Below are 20,501 nucleotides of genomic sequence, written 5' to 3' on the forward strand. Positions count from 1 at the left end.
GGAACCGGTGGAAAAACCCGGTTTAAAGCACCATTTGCCCGGAAATATGCCCTAACCGTAAAAACCGGCCGGTTTAGGGCGGAACCGGCCGGTTTATTGCTAACCGGTCGGTTCCGTCCTAAACCGGCCGGTTTATGGACAGGCCGCCGGTCAAGCAAAAAGCGCAGCGGTTTTTTGGAAATGAGGGCGGTTTAGGGGTTTTGGGGGTGAGGGAAAGGAATTTTCCCTCCAAAAACACCCTCACACTTGCTATAAGACACCCCTCTCACTCTCATTTGTCTCACACAACTGATTTGGAGTGTTTGTGAGTGTTTGTGAGTTTGTTTATGAGCTTGGAGAGTGTGGAGTTTTTGCTGAAGTAGTCATCTTGGAGTTGGAGTTGGAGCTATTTTGGAGATAGTGTGTAGCTGTCAGTGGAGTTGCCATCATCAAGAGGAGGCTAAGGGAGCTACTTTGCATTTCCAGGTAAGGATTTGCACTTGATAATTCCTCATTTGGGTCTGCTGTCCATGAATTATTTTTTTTGTGCTATAAACTTCTCACTTCAATGATCTATCATCTATGCTAAGCCTATGAACTCTCTAGCTCTATGCTATCAATTTTTGTAGCTTGCATGTGCATTTTTTTTCCTACATTTATCATTGGTTTTCCATGTTCCTTAGCTGCAATTTTTTTTTAAATGGCAGATTTCTTTGCAAATTGTTATTATTTCAAGTAAACATGGCTCCAAAAGGAAAGGACAGTGCATGGGTTCATTGTGATGTAATTGAGGGAAAAATGATATGCAAATTATGCCATAAATCTATTGGAGGTGGGGGTATTCTTAGGTTGAAACAACACTTGGCTGGGGTAAGAGGCCAAGTAAAGCCATGTGATGCACCAAAAGAACTGTTAGGTCCTATTAGGGCAGAATACATTGCCAAGCTTGAAAAATTTTATGAGGATAAGGCTAGGGAGAAGGCCATCCAAGATGAAATTGCAAGGAAGAGGGAATTAATGGAAGCCATGAATCTTATGAAAGAGAGTGGGTATGATGATTATGAGATTCAAGACTCCACTTCTATCCCTTCCACCAATGACCCCTTTCACTATGTTCATCCTTCTGTTGGAGTTGGCCAACCATCAAAAGGAGCAAAGAGACCAAACATCCAAAGTTATTTCTCATCTTCTGCCAACATTGCCTCTTCTAAATCTAATCCCACTTCCTCCCAGCCAAGTTCTCAACCCACTTTGGATCAGCATTGGAAAAAACAATGCAAAGAAACTTCTCACCAATACATTGCTAGATGGTGGTATGATTCAGATATCCCATTTAATGCTGCTCGCTCACCTTATTACCAAGCTATGTGGGACTCTGTTATAGCTGCAGGAAAGGGCTTCAAAGGCCCTAGTATGCATGACTTGAGGGGAGCTCTTTTGCAAAAAGAGATATCTTCCATTGATGAGTATTTGGCTGAGTTTAGAGAGTCATGGGTCAAAACAGGTTGTTCCATTATGTCAGATGGATGGACCGATGGAAAGAACCGCACTATCATTAATTTCCTTGTTTCTTGCCCTCAAGGAACCATGTTTTTGAAATCAGTTGATGCATCTGATAGGGTAAAGGATGCAAGCCTTCTATTTGAGCTTTTGGATAACATTATTCAGGAAGTTGGGGAGCAGCATGTTGTGCAGGTCATCACTGATAATGCCTCAAACTATGTTCTTGCTGGAAAGATGCTTGAGGCCAAATATAACACCATATTTTGGACTCCATGTGCTGCACATTGCATAGACCTCATGCTTGAGGATATAGGCAAGGTGGAGTGGGTAAAAAACACTGTAGAGCATGCCAAGTGCATTACAAAATACATTTACAACCACTCATGGGTATTGAGCCTAATGAGGAAACACACTGGAGGCAAAGAGCTTGTTAGGCCTGCAATTACGAGATTTGCAACTCACTTCCTCACGTTGCAATGTCTCAATGGTCAACATAGAAACTTGCAGAAAATGTTTTCCTCTGATGAATGGTCTGAATCTCGGTGGGCTCGTAGACCAGATGGAAAAGACACCAAAAAGAAAGTGTTAGACACTTATTTTTGGAAAAGGTCTGTAGAGCTTGTGAAAATTACCGAGCCCCTTGTTAAGGTGCTAAGGTTGGTGGATGGGGAAAGATTGGCCATGGGCTACATTTATGAAGCTATGGATCAGGCAAAGGAGCAGATACGGGCAGCTTACAATGACAGGTTAGCTAAATATGGCCGTATATGGGAGATCATTGATAACAGATGGAACAATCAACTCCATCGTCCTATACATGCAGCCGGGTATTTTTTGAACCCAAGGTATCACTATAAAAATCGGCTAGGAGATCAGCATGATGGGGAGGTCAGAGCTGGATTGATTGATTGCTTGGAGCGCATGGTCCCTAACCATGTAGACCAGTTGGATATACATAGACAGCTTACTATTTTCAATCAAGCAAGTGGTACTTTTGGCAAAAACTTGGCAAAGATGGCAAGAGATGTGGACCAACCAGGTAAGCAATTCCAATTTCCATTTTGTTTTTCATTTCAAGTTAAAATTGTTTACGTTCTTTACAATTCAAATTATAAACTAAGTTACTAATTATTGTCTTTTTCTTTGCAGCACATTGGTGGGAGTCATTTGGTGGCCAATGTCCTCAATTGCAAAGGTTTGCAATTAGAGTCCTCAGTCAAACTTGCAGTGCTTCAGGTTGTGAGCGCAATTGGTCTGTTTTTGAGCGCATACACACGAAGAAGAGAAACCGTTTGGAACAAAAACGGTTAAATGATCTTGTTTTTGTGCAATACAACCTTCGACTGAGGAGGAACCAAATGATGAGCAAATCACCTGATCTAGATCCCATTGTGTTGGACGATATTGATCCAACATCAGAATGGGTGGAGGAGACTGAAGATCCTGTGTTTGAGGCTGATTTTGATATCGACATGGCTTTAGCGGAGGATGAGGCAGATTATGTGGCGGCATCAAAACCAGGATCAGTAGCGGCATCAAGGAAAGGCAAGGAACCAATGGAAGGCACTAGTCGTGCAGGTCGAAAAACTCGTGCTTCCATTAGGTCCACTTCTATTGTCATTGGTGGCATTGATACTGATGTTGCAGATGAGGCAGAGGCATCCTCAGACTCTGAACCAGATGATGTCTATGTAGCTCCTGATGATGATCCTGTGTCTAGTAGTGGTGATGGACTTGATGATTGATCATGTGTACATTGTAGACTTGTAGTAGGCCAATGGCCTCATAGCTTGCAGCATTGTTTTTGGACTTTATAGGCCATTTAGAGCCTCATTTCTTATGTATTTTGCTATTTTGTCGATGATATGTATTGCACTCGATGCCATTTTGATATATTCACCTTTGCATGGTATATAAATGAGCAAACTTTGCATATTTTGTCTCTATTGGCTTGGAATCATGGTTTTACATCTTAAAAATAGTTTTGTTTCATTAAAAATTAATTATTTAATGTATTTTTTAAAAACCGGTTCGTTTAGACCAAACCAGTCCCGGTTAGACCGGTTCCGGTTGGTAAACCGGTTCATTAGGTGGACCGGTCCGGTCACCGGTTCCGGTTTTAAAAACACTGGTCTAAGCTACTTTGGAAGTCAGTGAATCAAAGATGTGCACAATGAAGTACAACTTAAGAGGGAGTTGGTCACATTGTAGGTGACAATGTCGAAGGATAGGTTGAGGGGTTTTCCAACTATAGTCCATGGAAGGAAAGGATCAAGTTGGTCATGCAAGTCGACGGTACTGTGAGTTTGCCGAGAAAGCCATCAAGAAGCTAACTAACCCAAAGACCCTGGAAGTGTACAAAGATTTGGGTACGAGGGTGAGAATGATCACCCTAGATGGTGTGAAGGATGCCCTAATACCTCATTTGTCCAGGAAGAACATTGCACATGAGATGTGGATGGCTCTCTAGAATTTGTTCCAGAATAAGATCAAGAACCAGGTATTGGTATTGGAGGATAAGTTCAAGTCCACCAAGATGATAAAGGGTGAAGGCGTGACATCGTATCTGACGAGATTGTCTCGGGTCAAAGATGAGCTTGATGCCATCGCTATGACTGTTTCAGATGGAGATATGGTGAGGATTTATTTGAAAGGGTTCACCAAGAAATGGAAGCCCTTCATCAAAGGGATTGTCGCCAGAGAGAAGTTGCCACACTGGAATAGGCTCTAGGATGACTTCATTCAAGAAGAGTTGCGAAACGAGGATCTTCATCCAAAGAAGAAGTCTTTCAATGATGACATGGAACTTGCAGTGCGAATGAAGGGTAAGAAAAATAAGGACTTGAGTAAAGTCAAGTATTTGAACTGTGGCAAGATGGGTCATTTTTCATCGAGATTTCCACTGAAGAAGAAGGTAGATGACGAGAAGAAGAAAGGAAAGTAGGTCGTTGGTGTTGCCTTCTGATGAGATAGATGATCTTACCAAGAGATTGGAGGAGGACTTTGCTATGATCTCTCATTTCTCGCAGGGTACTATCGATGAGGATGGATGATACGTGGACAATGATACAATGAAACATATGACAAGGTCACAGGAGGTTTTTGAGACTCTAGCTGAATGGAACTCAAAGATGGACATGGTGTTGGGAGACAAGAGTCAGAAGAAGATCCGAGGATCAGGTATTGTGTCATTCAGGATGGAGACAGGATGAGTGATGCAGGTCTAGGATGTATTGTTCCTACCAGGACTTAGATATAGCGTGATTTTTGTCTCAATGATCGAGAAGAAGCGATTTGAGGTCTTGTTCTAGGATGGGAAGGCAAGACTCAGGCCTAGAGGCTCTAACTCCGCTGGTATTGTACTTGGAGTTAGAGAGTGTGGTCTATATAGGCTGACTAGTAAGCCTATGGATCATGAGAAGCAAGTGGAGCAGGTGCAGGTTCCAAAGAAGCAAGTGCAGGTGCAGGCTTCAAAGGAGTAGGTGCAAGTTCCTGAGAAGAAGGTTCAGATTCTAGAGACTCGGAGGAAGTCGAGTTCTAGAGGGAGCTTGCAGATTCAAGGGGAGACTTTGTAGTCCAAGAAGAGCGCATGGTCAATGGGGAGCAAGGGTGCTCCTACAACTACCAAGGAGGAATCATTGAGAGAGTGGAAGACGTTACAAGAAAAGAAGCAGCAATAGGGTGCTTCCAGTAGTGATAGTGACACTTTCGAGAGAGGCATAGTTCATAGAAAAAGATTGTTGCGATTGTTAGCGTCAGGAGTTGGGCAAGTGTTACAAGCAGTGATGATGATGACGAGTTACTTCCTTGTCTTGGATGTACTTCCCTTGCTAAGAGGGAGTATTGATTTGTGTAGCTTGGGAGGTACTCCAAGCCCTATGGTTTGAGATTTGGATGGCAAAGCACCACAAGGGTCACTTGTGGTCTTGGAACCCAAGGTAGGGGTTTTGCACTCATCAGGATTTGGGCCAAAACCATGAAGAATTTAAGCATGACAAAATTTGAGGTGATAGAGCTTGGCGTACTGATTCTAACACTCCAAAGATCACTCAAATCAAAGCTCTAGAAACGAAGTTATGAATTTTTGAAGTTGACAATTAATGTTTGGACAGTCAAGTCATGTATGCTTGAAGTGAATTCGTCCAAGAGAAATGTCTCTTCATCAATTTGTGGATCCCTTGTTTATGTGTATATATGCTAGATGAATTAGAGGTTATTTCTCATCCATTTTGTGCAACACTTACACATGTGAGCAGCTCGTTGGAGACGAGACTTCACTGTTTTGGGCTGCAGAATAGGAGGAAAAGCACAGGAGGTCGAGGCCTGTTCTACAGTATTTTAGAGGAGACTAAAGTGCAAAAAGGAAGGTCGAGGCCCTATTCTTGGAGACCAAAGTAGTAGAGGGAAGTCTGGGCTGTTTGAGGGCCAAATAGAGGGGAGGCAGACCCTATTCTAGGTAGCCATAGGCCTGTAGTGCCTTGTTGTAGCAGGTCGCAGGTAGTTAAGTGCAGGCCGAGGGTGCTGGTAAGGGCTAAACTGCCCAGAATTATAGCATGAAGGGTTAGCCACCTAATAAAGGGCAGACACACTCCCATACAACTAAACTGAACAGAATTGAAGGTTGGTTTGGGACTGTAATGATGCCATAGCCAAGCTTAGGTGGGAGCGTAGGAGTGGACCTCAAACAGTGAGCTGGAGATGTGTTATTGAGGTGTTGGATCTGTACTTTTGAGTTAGATTTGGACAAAATTATCTAGCAGTCTGTGAGAGCCAATTTGGAGGCATGATTGGGTGATCGTAAGCCTTCATTGGAGAAGATCTTGCAGTGTAGTACTGGGTGTCATTAACTTGGTGGAGGGCAAATGTGACTGCTAACCTGGCATATTGGAGCTCGGGAATTAGGCCTACCCAAAGAGTAGATTGGATCAGCCTGTCTATGCAACATGTTTGTCATTGTATCTTGTATACCATAGACTTTTGTATTATTCTAATTTGGTTTAATATAACGAAGATTGGTTTGCACATTATTGTACAATATTTGTTAAAATTTGTGTATACTTGTGTACATGTGATTTACTACTTTGTATATTCGTTTTGCATAGTAGTTCTTGTTGAGATTCTTGGTTTGGTAGCGTTAGAGATTTTAAGATTCTAACCTAGACCTAAGAACATGGAAATTCAACATGGTATCAAAGTGTGTCTGAGCTACTTTGGAAGTTAGTGAATCAGAGTTATGCACAACAAAGTACAACTTAAGAGAGAGTTGGTCACATTTTAGGTGAAAATGTCGAAGTTGCAGGCTGGTATCCAGTATGAGGACAGGCTAGAGGGGTTTTCCAACTATAGTCCATGGAAGGAAAAGATCAAGTTGGTTTTGCAGGTCAATAGGATCTGCGAGTTCGCTAAGAAAGCCATCAAGAAACCAACTGACCCAAAAGAGCTGGAAGTGTACGAAGATTTGGATATGAGGGTGAGATTGATCACCCTAGATGGTGTGAAGGATGCCCTAATACCTCATTTGTCCGGGAAGAACACCGCACATGAGATGTCGATGGCTCTTCAGAATCTGTTCCATAATAAGAACGAGAACCGGGTATTGGTATTGGAGGATAAGCTGAATTCCACCAAGATGATAAAGGGTGAAGGCGTGACTTCGTATCTGACGAGATTGTCTTAGGTCAAAGATGAGCTTGTTGTCATCGGTGTGACTATTTCAGATGGAGATATGGTGAGGATTGCTTTGAAAAGGCTTATCGAGGAATGGAAGCCCTTCATCAAAGGGATTGTGGCCAAAGATAAGTTGCCAAACCGGAATAGGTTGTGGGATGACTTCATTCAGGAAGAGTTGCGAGACGAGGATCTTCATCCAAAGAAGAAGTCTTTCGATGATGATGTGGCACTTGCAGCACGAATGAAGGGCAAGCAAAGGAGGACTTGAGCAAAGTCAAGTGTTTGAATTGTGGAAATATGGATAATTTTTCGTCGAGATGTCCGAAGAAGAAGACAACAGATGACGAGAAGAAGAAAGGAAAGCAGGTCACTAGTGTTGGCACTTTTGCTGAGATAGATGGTCTTACTAGGATATTGGAGGAGGAGGACTTTGCTATGATCCCTCATTTCTCACAGGGTACAATCGATGAGGATGGATGGTACGTGGACAGTGGTGCGACGAAACATATGACAGGGTCACAGGAGGTTTTTGAGACTCTAGCTGAATGTGACTCGAAGTTGCACATGGTGTTGGGTGACAAGAGTTAGAAGGAGATTTGAGGATCGTATGTTGTGCCATTCAGGATGGAGATAGGACAAGTGATGTGGGTCCAAGATGTATTGTTCATACTAGGACTCATATATAGTGTGATTTCTATCTCAATGATCAAGAAGAAGGGGTTTGAGATCTTGTTCAAGGATGGGAAGGCAAGAATCGGGCCTAGAGGCTCTAGCTCTGCTGGTATAATACTTGGAGTTAGAGAATGTGGTCTATATAGGCTGACGGGAAAGCATATGGATCATAAGAAGTAGGTGGATTAGGTGTAGGTTCCATAGAAGCAGGTGCAAGTGCAAGCTTCAGAGGAGAAGGTACAGGTCCCCGAGAAGAAGGTCCACATTACAGAGACTTAGAGGGAGTCGAGTTCTAGAGGGAGCTTGCAAATTCAGAGGGAGACTTTGCAGTCCAAGAAGAGTCTATGGTCAGTGAGGAGCAAGGGTGTTCCTACAACTACCAAGAATGAATCATGGAGAGAGTGGAAGACGTTACAGGAAAAGAAGAAGAAGCAAGATGCTCCAACAACTGACAAGAAGGAATCATGCAGAGAGTGGAAGACGTTAGAGGAAAACAAGAAGAAGCAGGGTGCTTCCAGCAGTGACAGTGACACTTTCAAGAGATTCATAGTTCACATAACAAGGATTGTTGCGATTGTGAGCACCAGGAGTTGGGCAAGTGTTGCGAGTAGTGATGACGATGACTAGTTACTTCCTAGTCTTGGAAGTACCTCCCTCGCTAAGAGGGAGTGTTGATTTGTGTAGCTTGGGAGGTACTCCAAGCCATAGGGTTCAAGGTTTGGAGGGAAAAGTGCCACAAGGGTCACTTGTGGGCTTGGAACCCAAGGTAGGGGTTTTGCACCCATCAGGATTTTGGCCAAAACCTTGAAGAATTTGAGCATAAGAAAAATTGAGGTGATAGAGCTTGGCGTGTCGATTCCAACGCTCCAAAGATCACTCAAATCAGAGCTCTAGAAATGAAGTTATGAATTTTTGATGTTGATAATTAATGTTTGGATAGTCAAGTCATGTAGGCTTGAAGTGAATTAGTCCAAGAGACATGTGTCTTCATCAATTCGTGGAGCCCTTGTTTATGTGTATATATACAAGGTGAATTAGAGGTTATTTCTCACCCATTTTGTGCAACATCTACACATGTGAGCGGCTCGTTGGAGAGGAGACCTCACTGTTTTGGGTCGCAGAAAAGGATGACAAGCATAGGAGATTGAGGTATGTTCTAGGGTATTTTAGAGGAGGCTGAAGTGTAGAAAGGAGGGTCGAGGCCCTGTTCCTGGAGGCCGAAGCAGTAGAGGGATGTCTGGGTTGTTTGAGGATCAAGTGGAGGGGAGGCCGACCCTATTCTAAGCAGTCGTAGGCCTGTAGTGCCTTGTTGTAGCGGGACGCAAGTAGTTAAGGGTAGGTCGAGGGTGTTGGTAAGGGTTAGACTGCCCAGAATTACAATGTGAAGGGTCAGCCACCTAATAAAGGGAAGTCGCACTCCTATACAGCTAAACCAGGCAAAATTGAAGGCTGGTTTTGGGACTATAATGATGCTCTAACCAAGCTTAGGTGGCACCGTAGGAGTGGACCTCAAACAATGAGCTTGAGATGTGTTGTTGAGGTGTTGGATTCATGTTTTTGGGTCAGATTTGGACCAGATTATCTAGTAGCCTATGAGAGCCAATTTGGAGGCGTGACTAGGTGATCGTAAGCCTTCTTTGGAGCAGATCTTGCAATGTAGTATTGGGTGCCATTAACCTAGTGGAGGGTAGTGTGTTGGCTACCCAAAGTAGACCTAGACAAGTTATATTGACGTGACAAAGAGGAGCTAAAGGTTGGGTGAAGATTGGTGTCGAAGTGCAATACCTTGATGGACAAAGGTGACTACTAGCCTAACAGATTGGAGCTCGGGAATTGAGCCTACCCAGAGAGCAGATTGGATCAGCCCATGTACATGTTGTAGAAGGGACTTGTAGCAGTGTTAGTTGGTAGCCCTCTTGGAGTCTCGATGTGTTGTCCTTTGAAGGACTAAGGGGCAACTAGTGAGCAATACAGAAGCGAAGGACCGACAGGACAAAATATGACATCAAGTTTGTTATGTAAAAATTAGTTAATATTATGTAAAAAATAGTTAGTTGTAGTTTATTAGGAAAAAGGGCATGATCAAAGATCATGCCCGTTCACCAAGAGGCACCTAAGGTGGTATATAGCCAGGGCCTCTCACAAAAATGTAATCGTCATTCAATTATTAATAAAATATTTACTTAATTTTATTTATTCGGAAGTTTTATACTTCATCTGGTATCAGAGGCATCGAATCCTCCTTGTGCTGGTTTCACCCACGTGGGAAACTCCAACAGTTCATTCGTTGTCCACTTCATTATCTATTATTCTCCCTGTTCGTTGCACCATACACCACGCCACCCTGCTGGCCGTCAGCCTTGTCGACCTTCCGGATACCATCGTCCCCCGTTCTGCTACATCGTGCCATTGCATCAAAACTCCCTGCCGTTGTACCTGTTATTCCTTCGCTGCGTTGACCCCTGCACCCATCCCTGCTGCACTACCTGTGGCCCCCCACAACACTCTGTCCACGACATTGACCTGACCACAGTCCCTTCGCTGCCCTGTCGCTTCTGCTTCTGTCCACAGCCCCGCACCAGTTTTCCGCCCCTTTGCCATTGAATCTTTTCTAGACCCATTATCATTGTCCGCTGTACGCCATTGTTCGGCTCATTGCTCTGCTTGTCGGCCGTCCACTGTACGCCATCCTCTACACGTCGTCCGCAAACATTCCTTAACCCTCGATTCTGGAAATGTCTACAGCCAATCATTGTGGTCGTTGACTCTCGGTCGTGCCATTTCATTTCGATCTAAATTCAATATTGAATTTTCATTATATATATATATATATATATATATATATATATATATATATATATATATAACTAGATTATATTAAATAGTTATATATTATATATAATTTATTTATATATACATATATTATATAGTTTAAAAACTATATGTTATATAATTTAATTATTTAAAAAAATAATAATAATAATAATTTAAGCTGGCAGACAAATTTACACCCCCACAAACTCGCTCCATGTCAATGTCAATGGCCGATTTCAATAAAAGATTGATTGAATTGGAGAATAGGATTACTAACCACTCCGATGAATAAAAAATTAGCTGATTTCGAGAATAAGTTTAATGGGCATTCTGACAATATCAAGAGGCTTCAGGATACGACAAATCGAATAGAACTACATATGGGGCAGAACCATATCCAAACCAAAATGAATCAAAAACAGACCTTGGCATTACTAAACCACTTTGTAGAAAGCATGGTATTACACCCAAACAATTACTCCAAGAAGATGGAGAAAATCAAGAGCACAATTCATTAGACTCAACAAAATCAACAGATTCTCAAAAAGCTGAATCTCCAAAAAATCAGCGACACCCCACCAAGAAAATAGTAATGCGATTTTTTCAAATAAGCAACTCTAGGATACATTTACCAATCAACATCATTTTTTCGGTCAGCCATTAGCAACATATCGGCGAAGGGCAAAAGTCGAGATGCCTAAATTCGATGGAAATGAAAAATACAGTGTTGCATGGATAAATAAAGCAGAAGAATACTTCGAGATTTATGACATCAATGATGATGACGAAAGGCTTAGGCACGCATCCATGAAAATGGAAGGAGAAGCATATAATTGGTATATGTGGTGGAAGAAGACGACAATCACCATCAGTTGGAGGAAATTTAAAGATGCATTCTTTAAAAGATTCCAAGGTGTAAGGGAAGAAGAGTTTTTTTCATCACTCATCAAATTACGACAAAAAGGAAGTGTGGATGAGTACACTCAAGAATGGGAAACCTTAGTGACACGAGTACCTGGGTTATCAGAGTCTCGTCTAGTTCAATCATACATCTCCGGACTTAAAACTCATTTACAAGTAGAACTTGACCTTCATGACATTAAGTCAATAGAAGTAGCAAGACGAAAAGCAAAAACTGCTGAAAAGAAATTTGAACAAATACTGTGGTCAAAACCGGAAAAAGTATATTCAAGACGAAGAGTGCCCCAGTCTGTGGATTCAAATAATACAAGATATGTTCCACCACATCGTCGTGAAGGTGAAAAATCTAATGTGGAAATACAAAGGATAAAATAAGGCAAATGCAAACGCTATGGTGAGAAGTGGGACCCCAAACATAGGTGTGCTAAGGGAAAAGAACCAAAGAACCTATATAATTGTGAAGCAACTAACGATTCAAACAGTTGACATAGAAAAACAGAAGATGCCCCAGAATTCTCACCAGAATTAGATGACGGAAGTATTCCGCAAGTGTCACTATCAGCTATGACAGGTATATCACAACCTCAGACCTTAAATTTGAAAGGACACATAAAGAAGAACAACGTAGTGGTTCTCATCAACTCTGGTAGCACACACAATTTTTTAGATGTAACCATGGCAAAGAGACTCAATTATTTTTCATTTCTCTTATCAAACATGAAGGTGATGGTAGCTGACGGTAAGAAGATTGAAAAGGTGGGGAAATGCCATAAGGTCAAATTGCAGATTCAAGACTTTAATTTAGAATCTTCGTTCTTCACTGTACCATTAGGTGGAGTAGATGTAGTGTTAGGTATCCAATGGCTACGAACTCTAGGCACTTATGCTGCCAACCATCAAGTACAATTCATAAGATTTAAATGGGGAGGTCAGAGGTACAAATTACATGGATTCCAAGCACCAGAGAATCAAATTGTATCATCATCTCAGATGATGAAGATGATTTGAAAAGGGAAGATGATTCGAAAAGGAGCACCCACTTATGTAGTACAATGTCACCAATTAGAAATGTTATTCAGCAAATATGATCAGTGAAGAGTCACCAGAAATACAAGATCTAATTCAGAAGCATGAAAAAGTATTTCAAGACTTGCCCATGAAAATGCCTCCTAACAGGGAAATTGAGCATACAATAAAAGTCAAAGCAGGGTCAGACCCTGTCAACATCAAGCCATACCGGTATCCGCACCACCAAAAGACGGAAATTGAGAGACTAATCCAAGACCTTTTAAAGTGTGGGATCATCTCGAAAAGTAAAAGTCCGTATGTTGCTCAAGTGGTATTCATAAGGAAGAAGGATGGTTCATTCAGGCTGTGCATTGATTATAGAGGATTAAACAAAATAACAATTAAAAACAAGTTCCCAATTCCCTTTATTGACGAAATTTTGGATGAGCTACATAGCGTAAAATACTTCTCAAAATTGGACTTAAGGTCAGTCTATTATCAAATCAGAATCAGGTTGGAAGACATACCAAAAACGACATTCTGAACACACGAAGGTCACTATGAATTTAAAGTAATGCCGTTTGGGTTAACCAATGCACCATCAACGTTTCAAGCAACTATGAACAAATTATTTCGTCCACATCTTAGGAAGTTTGTATTAGTACTCTTTGACGATATTTTAATTTACAGTAAACTTGGAAGTAGCACTTACAACATCTGGATAAAGTTCTGACACTACTAAAAGAGCATCAGTTCTACGTAAAAAAATCCAAATGCACCTTCGAAAAAGGAAGAAGTAGAATACCTTGGACACATTATATCCCATGAAGGCGTAAAATTGGACCCTAATAAAATCAAAGCTATAAAGGAATGGATCAAACCAGTTAATGTATCCAAGCTAAGAGGGTTCTTAGGTTTGACTGGGTATTACCAAAGGTTTATTAAAAACTATGCACATATAACTGCGCCTCTGACAAACCTTTTAAAGAAGAATTCATTTCTATGGGATGAGGAAGCAAGAAAGTGTTTTGAAAAATTAAAGGAAGTTATGTCTAATGCCCCGGTATTGGCAACACCAGAGTTTTCTAAGCCATTTATCATTGAGTGTGATGCTTCCGAATTCAGTATAGGTGCAGTGTTAATGCAAGAAGGGCATCCAATAGCTTTTGAAAGCAGGAAGCTCAATAAAAGAGAATGCCTCAAGCCCACATACAATAAAGAAATTCTCGCTATTTTGCACGCACTAGCTAAGTGGAGGCAATATCTTTTGGGAAGTAAGTTCTCCATTCGAACAGACCATAACAGTCTCTAGCACCTCCTTCAACAAAAAACACTTTCCTAAGAACAGCAAAAATGGATTGAAAAAATTGCTGCCTTTGACATGGAAATACTACATAAAAGGGGAAAGACAATGTAGTAGCAGATGCCCTATCCAGGAAAGACGAAGAACCAACACTACTTGCAATCTCGGTTGTCGTTCTTGAATGGCTTAATGAGATTCGAAGTGAGTATGCCAAGGATCCAGAAATAACAACGATAATCAATAACTTTCCCAACAACTCAAAATATGAATGGAAGAATGATATTCTATGGTACAAGGGAAGAATCTATCTAAATGCAAATTCCAAGTTTAAATTTAAGATATTCAAGGAGTCACATGATTCACCATCAACCGGACATGTAGGATTCTTTAAGACTTACTACAATGCACGTCAATCTTTCTTTTGGAAAGGAATGAGTCACGATATTCAGAAGTATGTAGTAGAGTGTGACACATGTCAAAGGAATAAAAACGAAAATATTATGACAGCTGGATTACTTCACCATTTAAACATTCCAAATCAGAAATGGGAAGAAATTTCGATGGACTTTATTGAAGGATTACCCGTATCTAAAGGCAAGGACAAGATTTTCATAGTGGTCAACAGACTCACCAAATATGATCACTTTATGGCAATAAAGAAATCATATTCACCTAAACAAATCGCTGAAATATTTTGCAAAAATATATATAAATTACACGGTTTTCCGAAAGTCATTGTGAGTGATAGAGATGTCAAATTCAAGGGTAATTTCTAGGAGTTATTCAACCACATAGGAACCTACCTAAATATGAGTTCCGCTTATCACCCTCAAACATATGGACAAACAGAGGTTGTCAATAAATGTTTGGAGCCCTACCTACATTGCTACGCTATAGAAAAACAAAATAAGTGGGCTCAATGGTTGCATCTCGCTGAATGGTGGTATAATTCTACTTATCATATGTCAGCAAAAATGACACCATTTCAAGCCTTGTATGGATATGAGCCCCCAAAATGGAAGGATCTAGCTATTGTCCAGACAAATCTACCTGCTGTTAAAAATCAATTAGAAGAAACCCAAAAAATCGTCCAAATACTGAAAGAAAACTTGAATAATGCAAGGAATCATATGAAGCAACAAGTAGACCGAAATAGAACCGAAAGAGAATTTGAAGTAGGAGAATGGGTGTTTGTCAAGCTCCAACCATACAAACAATTTTCCTTAAAACATAAAGGAAAAAGCAAATTGGCACCAAAATTCTATGGACCTTATCAGATCAACAAAAAGATCAGCCAAGTTGCGTATGGTTTAAGCCTTCCAGAGGAAAGTCATGTTCACAACATCTTCCATGTCTCCTGCCTTAAAAGGGCACTAGGCGACCATCAATCAGCGCAAACAACACTTCCATCCCTGGATGATGAGGGAAGGGTCATTCTAGAACCAGAAGGTATTTTATCTACTAGAGAAAGAAAGCTTCGACATCGTACAATCAAGGAATACTTGATCAAGTGGAAGGACTTACCAGAAGAAGAAGCTTCTTGGAAGACAGAAGCATTTTGTCAACAACATCCGTCGTTACGTATGCTTTGAGGACGAAGCATTCTTTCGAGAGGAAGGCAATGTTATGTAAAAATTAGTTAATATTATGTAAAAATTAGTTAGTTCTAGTTTATCAGGCAAAAGGGCATGATCAAAGATCATTCCCATTCACCAAGAGGCACCTAAGGCAGTATATAGCCAGGGCCTCTCACAAAAATGTAATCATCATTCAATTATTAATAAAATATTTACTTAATTCTGTTTATTTGGAAATTTATACTTCAAAGTCTGCACAACATGTTTGTCATTGTATCTTATACACCATAGACTGTTGTATTATTTAGATTTGGTTTAATACAAAGAAGATTGGGTTGTACATTATTGTACAATATTTGTTAAAAAATGTGTATACTTGTGTACATGTGATTTACTACTTTATATTTTCCGCTGAGGTAAGTAGTTCTTGTTGAGATTCTTGGTTTGGTAGCGTCAGATATTTTAAGATTCTAACCTAGACCCAAGATCTTGGAAATTCAACAGCAATCCTACAGAGAAATACTAGAAAAAATTTGGAGAGGAATTTTCCTCACCCCACAAGGAATCACCGGGCACAACTTGCCTTCAGAATTTCGGCCCTGTGGGCCTCTACGTAGTTGGCTAGACATCTAGCCTCAGACTGAACTCTAATGAAATCATCCTGCCTTCTACGGACTAGAAAAATGCTTCTTCGGCACTATGGGACTCCTTTCCAGCCTCTAGAAATGAAAACGTCAATCTTTCCCAGTGAATCGACTTTGCCTCTAGAGGCTACTGCATTGCTCTACGTCAGCCTCTCTGTGGCTCCTCTGCCTCTTTGCAAATGCACTCATCGGATTTGGAAACCTTCCTTCAGTTTCACTTTCTTTGCCCCTCTCTCACTTCTTCGATCTCACTAGCTCTCTTTACGGCAACTGACTACTGCTACTCTGGAAATCGATCTGCCAATAAATCGAACTTCTCAAGTGTCTTCTCCAAGTGCCCAACAACTTCTTCTTATAATCCTATGTTGGGACTCCAACGACCAACATTAAATCTTAATCAATGGCTAGGATTAACTTGAAGTCTATCTGCATGAGTTTCTAGATCATTCACGCCTTGACTTAATTAATTTTGATTGATTAACCATATTCCCTAAGTTTAGACTTAGGAAATATTTAAAAACTAGTTAACAATCTAATTAAGTCATTTCTAGGCATAATTTCCAAAAACGATTTCTGGGTTTTGGAGATCTCATGTATTGTAGCCTCTCCACCAATTTTTGGGGCTAGAATACATCTTATGCTACAAAAACTAACAAGAATTAGGGTCGCGTAGGTGGAGACCAGTTTTGGGTTGTCTGTGCTAATATTTGGTGGTGTTTTCTATGTATAACTAGGCCAAAGATTTGTGTGACTATTTGGAGAAGGCCCGAGCCTTGTACCTCAGGTTGGAGGGGGTTGTAAGGCCTAAACTAGAGCTGGAATTACTCCTAGAGGGTTGTGAGTAGGAGCAGAAATAAGGTTAAGGAAGGTTGTAGCTTGTGAGAGGACTGTTCGAGTAGAAAGGAAGGGACAAACAAGTTTGTTGGATGACCTAACCAAATTGTGAAGCTACAACAACGAGCACATGACTAGAGGTATGATGTTTGATGTATTAAACTTGTTTTGATGCTAGAGGATAGTTGTCCAGGTTGGACAGATTTGTATTTGACATCTTGAGGTTGTTGGAGGGTAACAAGTTGGTGCTTAGAGTAGCCCTAGATCAATTGTCAAGAAGGACATTGATAGTTGTAGGAAGGGTGAAGGTTGAAGGCTCTAGTGTTGACACCTTGAAGTACAAAGGAAACTAAGTGAGTAAGCCCAAGCTCATTGTTGGAGAAGGACATCTTGTAGTGATAGGTGACAACCCTCCGGCCCTAAGTTTGTCTTCATCAAGCATCACATGAAGATAATAGTGGTAATAAGTCCCTAAGAGTTGTGTCCTTGAAGGGCTAAGGATCACCAATTGGGCAAGAAGTCCAAAAGGTGTTTATTTCTTGAAGGACAGAGGAGCAACAAGTGGCAAGATGCAAAGACCTGAGGTGTTGAGTCATAGATGGACATATCATCAGCTAGAGAGCAGATTGGAGCCGTGTTCAACGGCATAAAGGAGTTGGTTCATTGATATAGGTAGCGAGGTGTTGCTACAGATATGGAGACAAAGGACCAAGCGGGTGTGTTCAGGGTACAACCAAGGCAAATGTGATGGTGAACTACATTATCCAGACGGTCAGTGTATCATGTTTAGGGTAGATTAGTTATCATAATTGTTGACACCAAACCCTAGTAGTATTCCTTGTATCAATGGATATATGAGGGCCATTATCCCTAATATGAGAGCCATAGATAGTTTTATTATAGTTTGTTAATATAACGAAGTTGGGTTATTAAAAATTATAAAAAGTTGTCCATATTTTCAATTTTGTGCACTAGTATATTTACTGTTGTGTTTTCTTCCACTGTGCAAATTAGTTTGTTGTGGTATTTGGATTGGTAGTGTCAGTGATTCTAATACGCTAACCTAGATTTTAGTACTATGGAAAAATAACACACTGGAGAAAGGAGGTCTTGTGTTGACAATTGGGGACCCATGGAGATGACATGGTGACACCCCAGCTGGATTTGGGACCACAGAGGATGATTTGAGGTGGATTTGAGGGACACTCATCAAATGTTGGATGATCCTGATGCACAAACACATTTTCAGGCTTTATCACACCATGACATGGCATTTGGAACCAAAAAGTGCATGACTTCAACATTTATGAGGCTTACAACTAACATGTGTGGGCATTAATGGCATGTTTTAGCATTGAGCTAGTGGTTTGGCTTAGAACCCAAGGTTTATTTGTTGTCAAGCTTATTTTAGGGGCTTCATTATCTTAAATTAGTTGAGGTAGACCTCATATAAATAGAGGTCACCTCATTGTTGTATCCCATCATCACTTGTGGAGTATTTCAGCCTCCCACGAGGATTTCGAACTAGATATTATGACTTATATTCTTGTGGAGATGTGGTCTAGTGTGGATAAATTTTCTTTTAGGAGACTAGCTCTTATTGTGGAGACATCACCTTGGAATAATAAAGGAATTGGTTATGCATATCTTGTAGGTATTTTTATTGTTGATTATCTTTTGAATGGTTATTGTATGGAATGGATGTTGCTAGGATTTGTATCTTCTTGTTAATTTGAATATTTTTCTATGGAATATTAGCAATGTATTGGATGTCTTAACTAGAGAAGGTATGACATCCCTTGAAGATATTCATGAAAGCTTTGTTCATGATTTTATCCCTCATAAAGTAGTATTTAGGGTTTTTGTAAACTAGGATTTTCTTCCTCACTTTGTCCTAGGGTTTCATATTTCCATTAGTAGGTTTCCCTTAGATTCCATCACCCAAGGATCAAATGCTAGCATTGACATAGGTGATCATACATCATTGAAAAAAAATTAAACCTATATATCTTTCTTACATTTTTGGCCCTTCGCGACAAGCCGTTAGGCTAGGGAATAGGGTTGAATTCAACTAGGAGGAGTGCATTGGCTTGTGGCGAGGTTATACATGTGGAATAGCTCTCAGTGCATCAAAATCCATCCTTTTCCACAGTTAATTTTTCCTTTTTAGGGATAGCGTCACAAGCACTAGGGTGAATTTTTCATAGGGAAACCCTAACCTAACCCTAGGCTTCATCTTAGGGATTTTTGAAGGCTTATTGCACTAACTCTTGATCAATTCAATCTCTAGCAAGCCTTTTCCTAGTCTTATGCACCTTGGTAAGCCTTTATCCTTGATTATTCATTAAACCCTAGGTCACAAGTGCCCTTGATAGGATGTTTGAAGTGCACGCCTTTCCTTGTCTTTATTGGATTGAGCCTTATACTTAAGTTGAGTGCCCTTCTTGAGGTTATCCATTTGTCACCTATGATCCATAGACTTAGAATACCTATTAGGTGACCAATACTAGGAAGACTGCCTTGTGGTGAAAGTCCACTAAATAGTAGGCGGTGGAGTGTTGTGGTGATAGTGGGCATCCACCTCATTGTTGTCCCTTGGTCTAGTTCTTGTCTTGTGAGCCTTCTCACAAGATCTGCTAGATTTTGAGCCAAAAATCCTTCATGCAAATGTTTTGCTTATGGTGAGATTTAAAGTGCCACCATTAAATTTTACGTTCATTTGGCCGCATCTAATGCTCGAACTTGTTATGCAATAAGAAGAATCAGTGCCAATTCTGATATAGTCAAATTCAATCCAATCCAATGCGTCCATAAAAAGGCACTAAAGTGGCAAGCCATGTATTTGGCTTTTTCTACCTTGTGTTCATTGTCATAGTTTTCTATATGGATGGGGACACAATAGACAAACTTCTACCTTCAACAGGAAGATCATTTCTCGATGTGACTTCCTTGTCCACTCATTTTGGCGTAACTTCTTCAGCTCCATCTATTTTTAGACTTTAAACAATATTAGCATTTGGAGGGCCATCTTCTTTAACTCCTTTTGGAGCAACAACCACACATTTTGGAGGTACTCAGTAATCTGGATTATTTTCCATGCCGTTTTTTGGAGAATCCACACTAGCTTTTGACCAGTGTAGACCAATGTTTGTACAATCAAATCCTTCCCTATTCAATGGCTTTCAAACATCTAATCCTACCCTAACATAGGGTGCATTTTCATTTGATAATTTTGGCTAGTCGTGAACAACTACTTCTATCAGTTTTTGGAGGTGCATCACATTATTATTGTAGTGATTTTTCTTATCCATTTATTATCATGTGTCATAGAGAATCAAGAATGGTAACTTGTAAATAGTTTTCTAGTTAAATTGCATTATAAGCATGTGCATTTTCGGTAGAAGCTACATCCTCATCGAATTTGCCACGAGGATCATAGTTTTTTTATCTTTATCTTTACGAGCACTATGGAAAGAATTTCGCCCACTCACTTTGTATCTAATTTGGTGGGGGGAGGGGGGGTAATACCTGTGATTGACAATCAAGCTTCTAATTTTGAAAACCTATCAATCAAGC

General features: G+C 40.5%; 1 protein-coding gene across 1 annotated transcript; it reads left to right on the forward strand.

Moving 5' to 3' along the window:
• The first annotated feature begins 731 nt into the window (after nt 1-731).
• LOC149260085 (uncharacterized) lies at nt 732-3,284 on the forward strand. The gene is made up of 2 exons (XM_089378812.1): nt 732-2,521; nt 2,632-3,284. The coding sequence occupies exons 1-2, from the start codon at nt 778-780 to the stop codon at nt 3,225-3,227; spliced, it is 2,340 nt and encodes a 779-aa protein (XP_089234938.1). The 5' UTR covers nt 732-777; the 3' UTR covers nt 3,228-3,284.
• Nucleotides 3,285-20,501: the final 17,217 nt, after the last annotated feature.

This window comes from Pinus tabuliformis, chromosome 6, assembly GCF_031772625.1.
Source record: "Pinus tabuliformis cultivar Carrire ecotype Pingquan chromosome 6, CPIR1, whole genome shotgun sequence".
NCBI lineage: Eukaryota > Viridiplantae > Streptophyta > Pinopsida > Pinales > Pinaceae > Pinus > Pinus tabuliformis.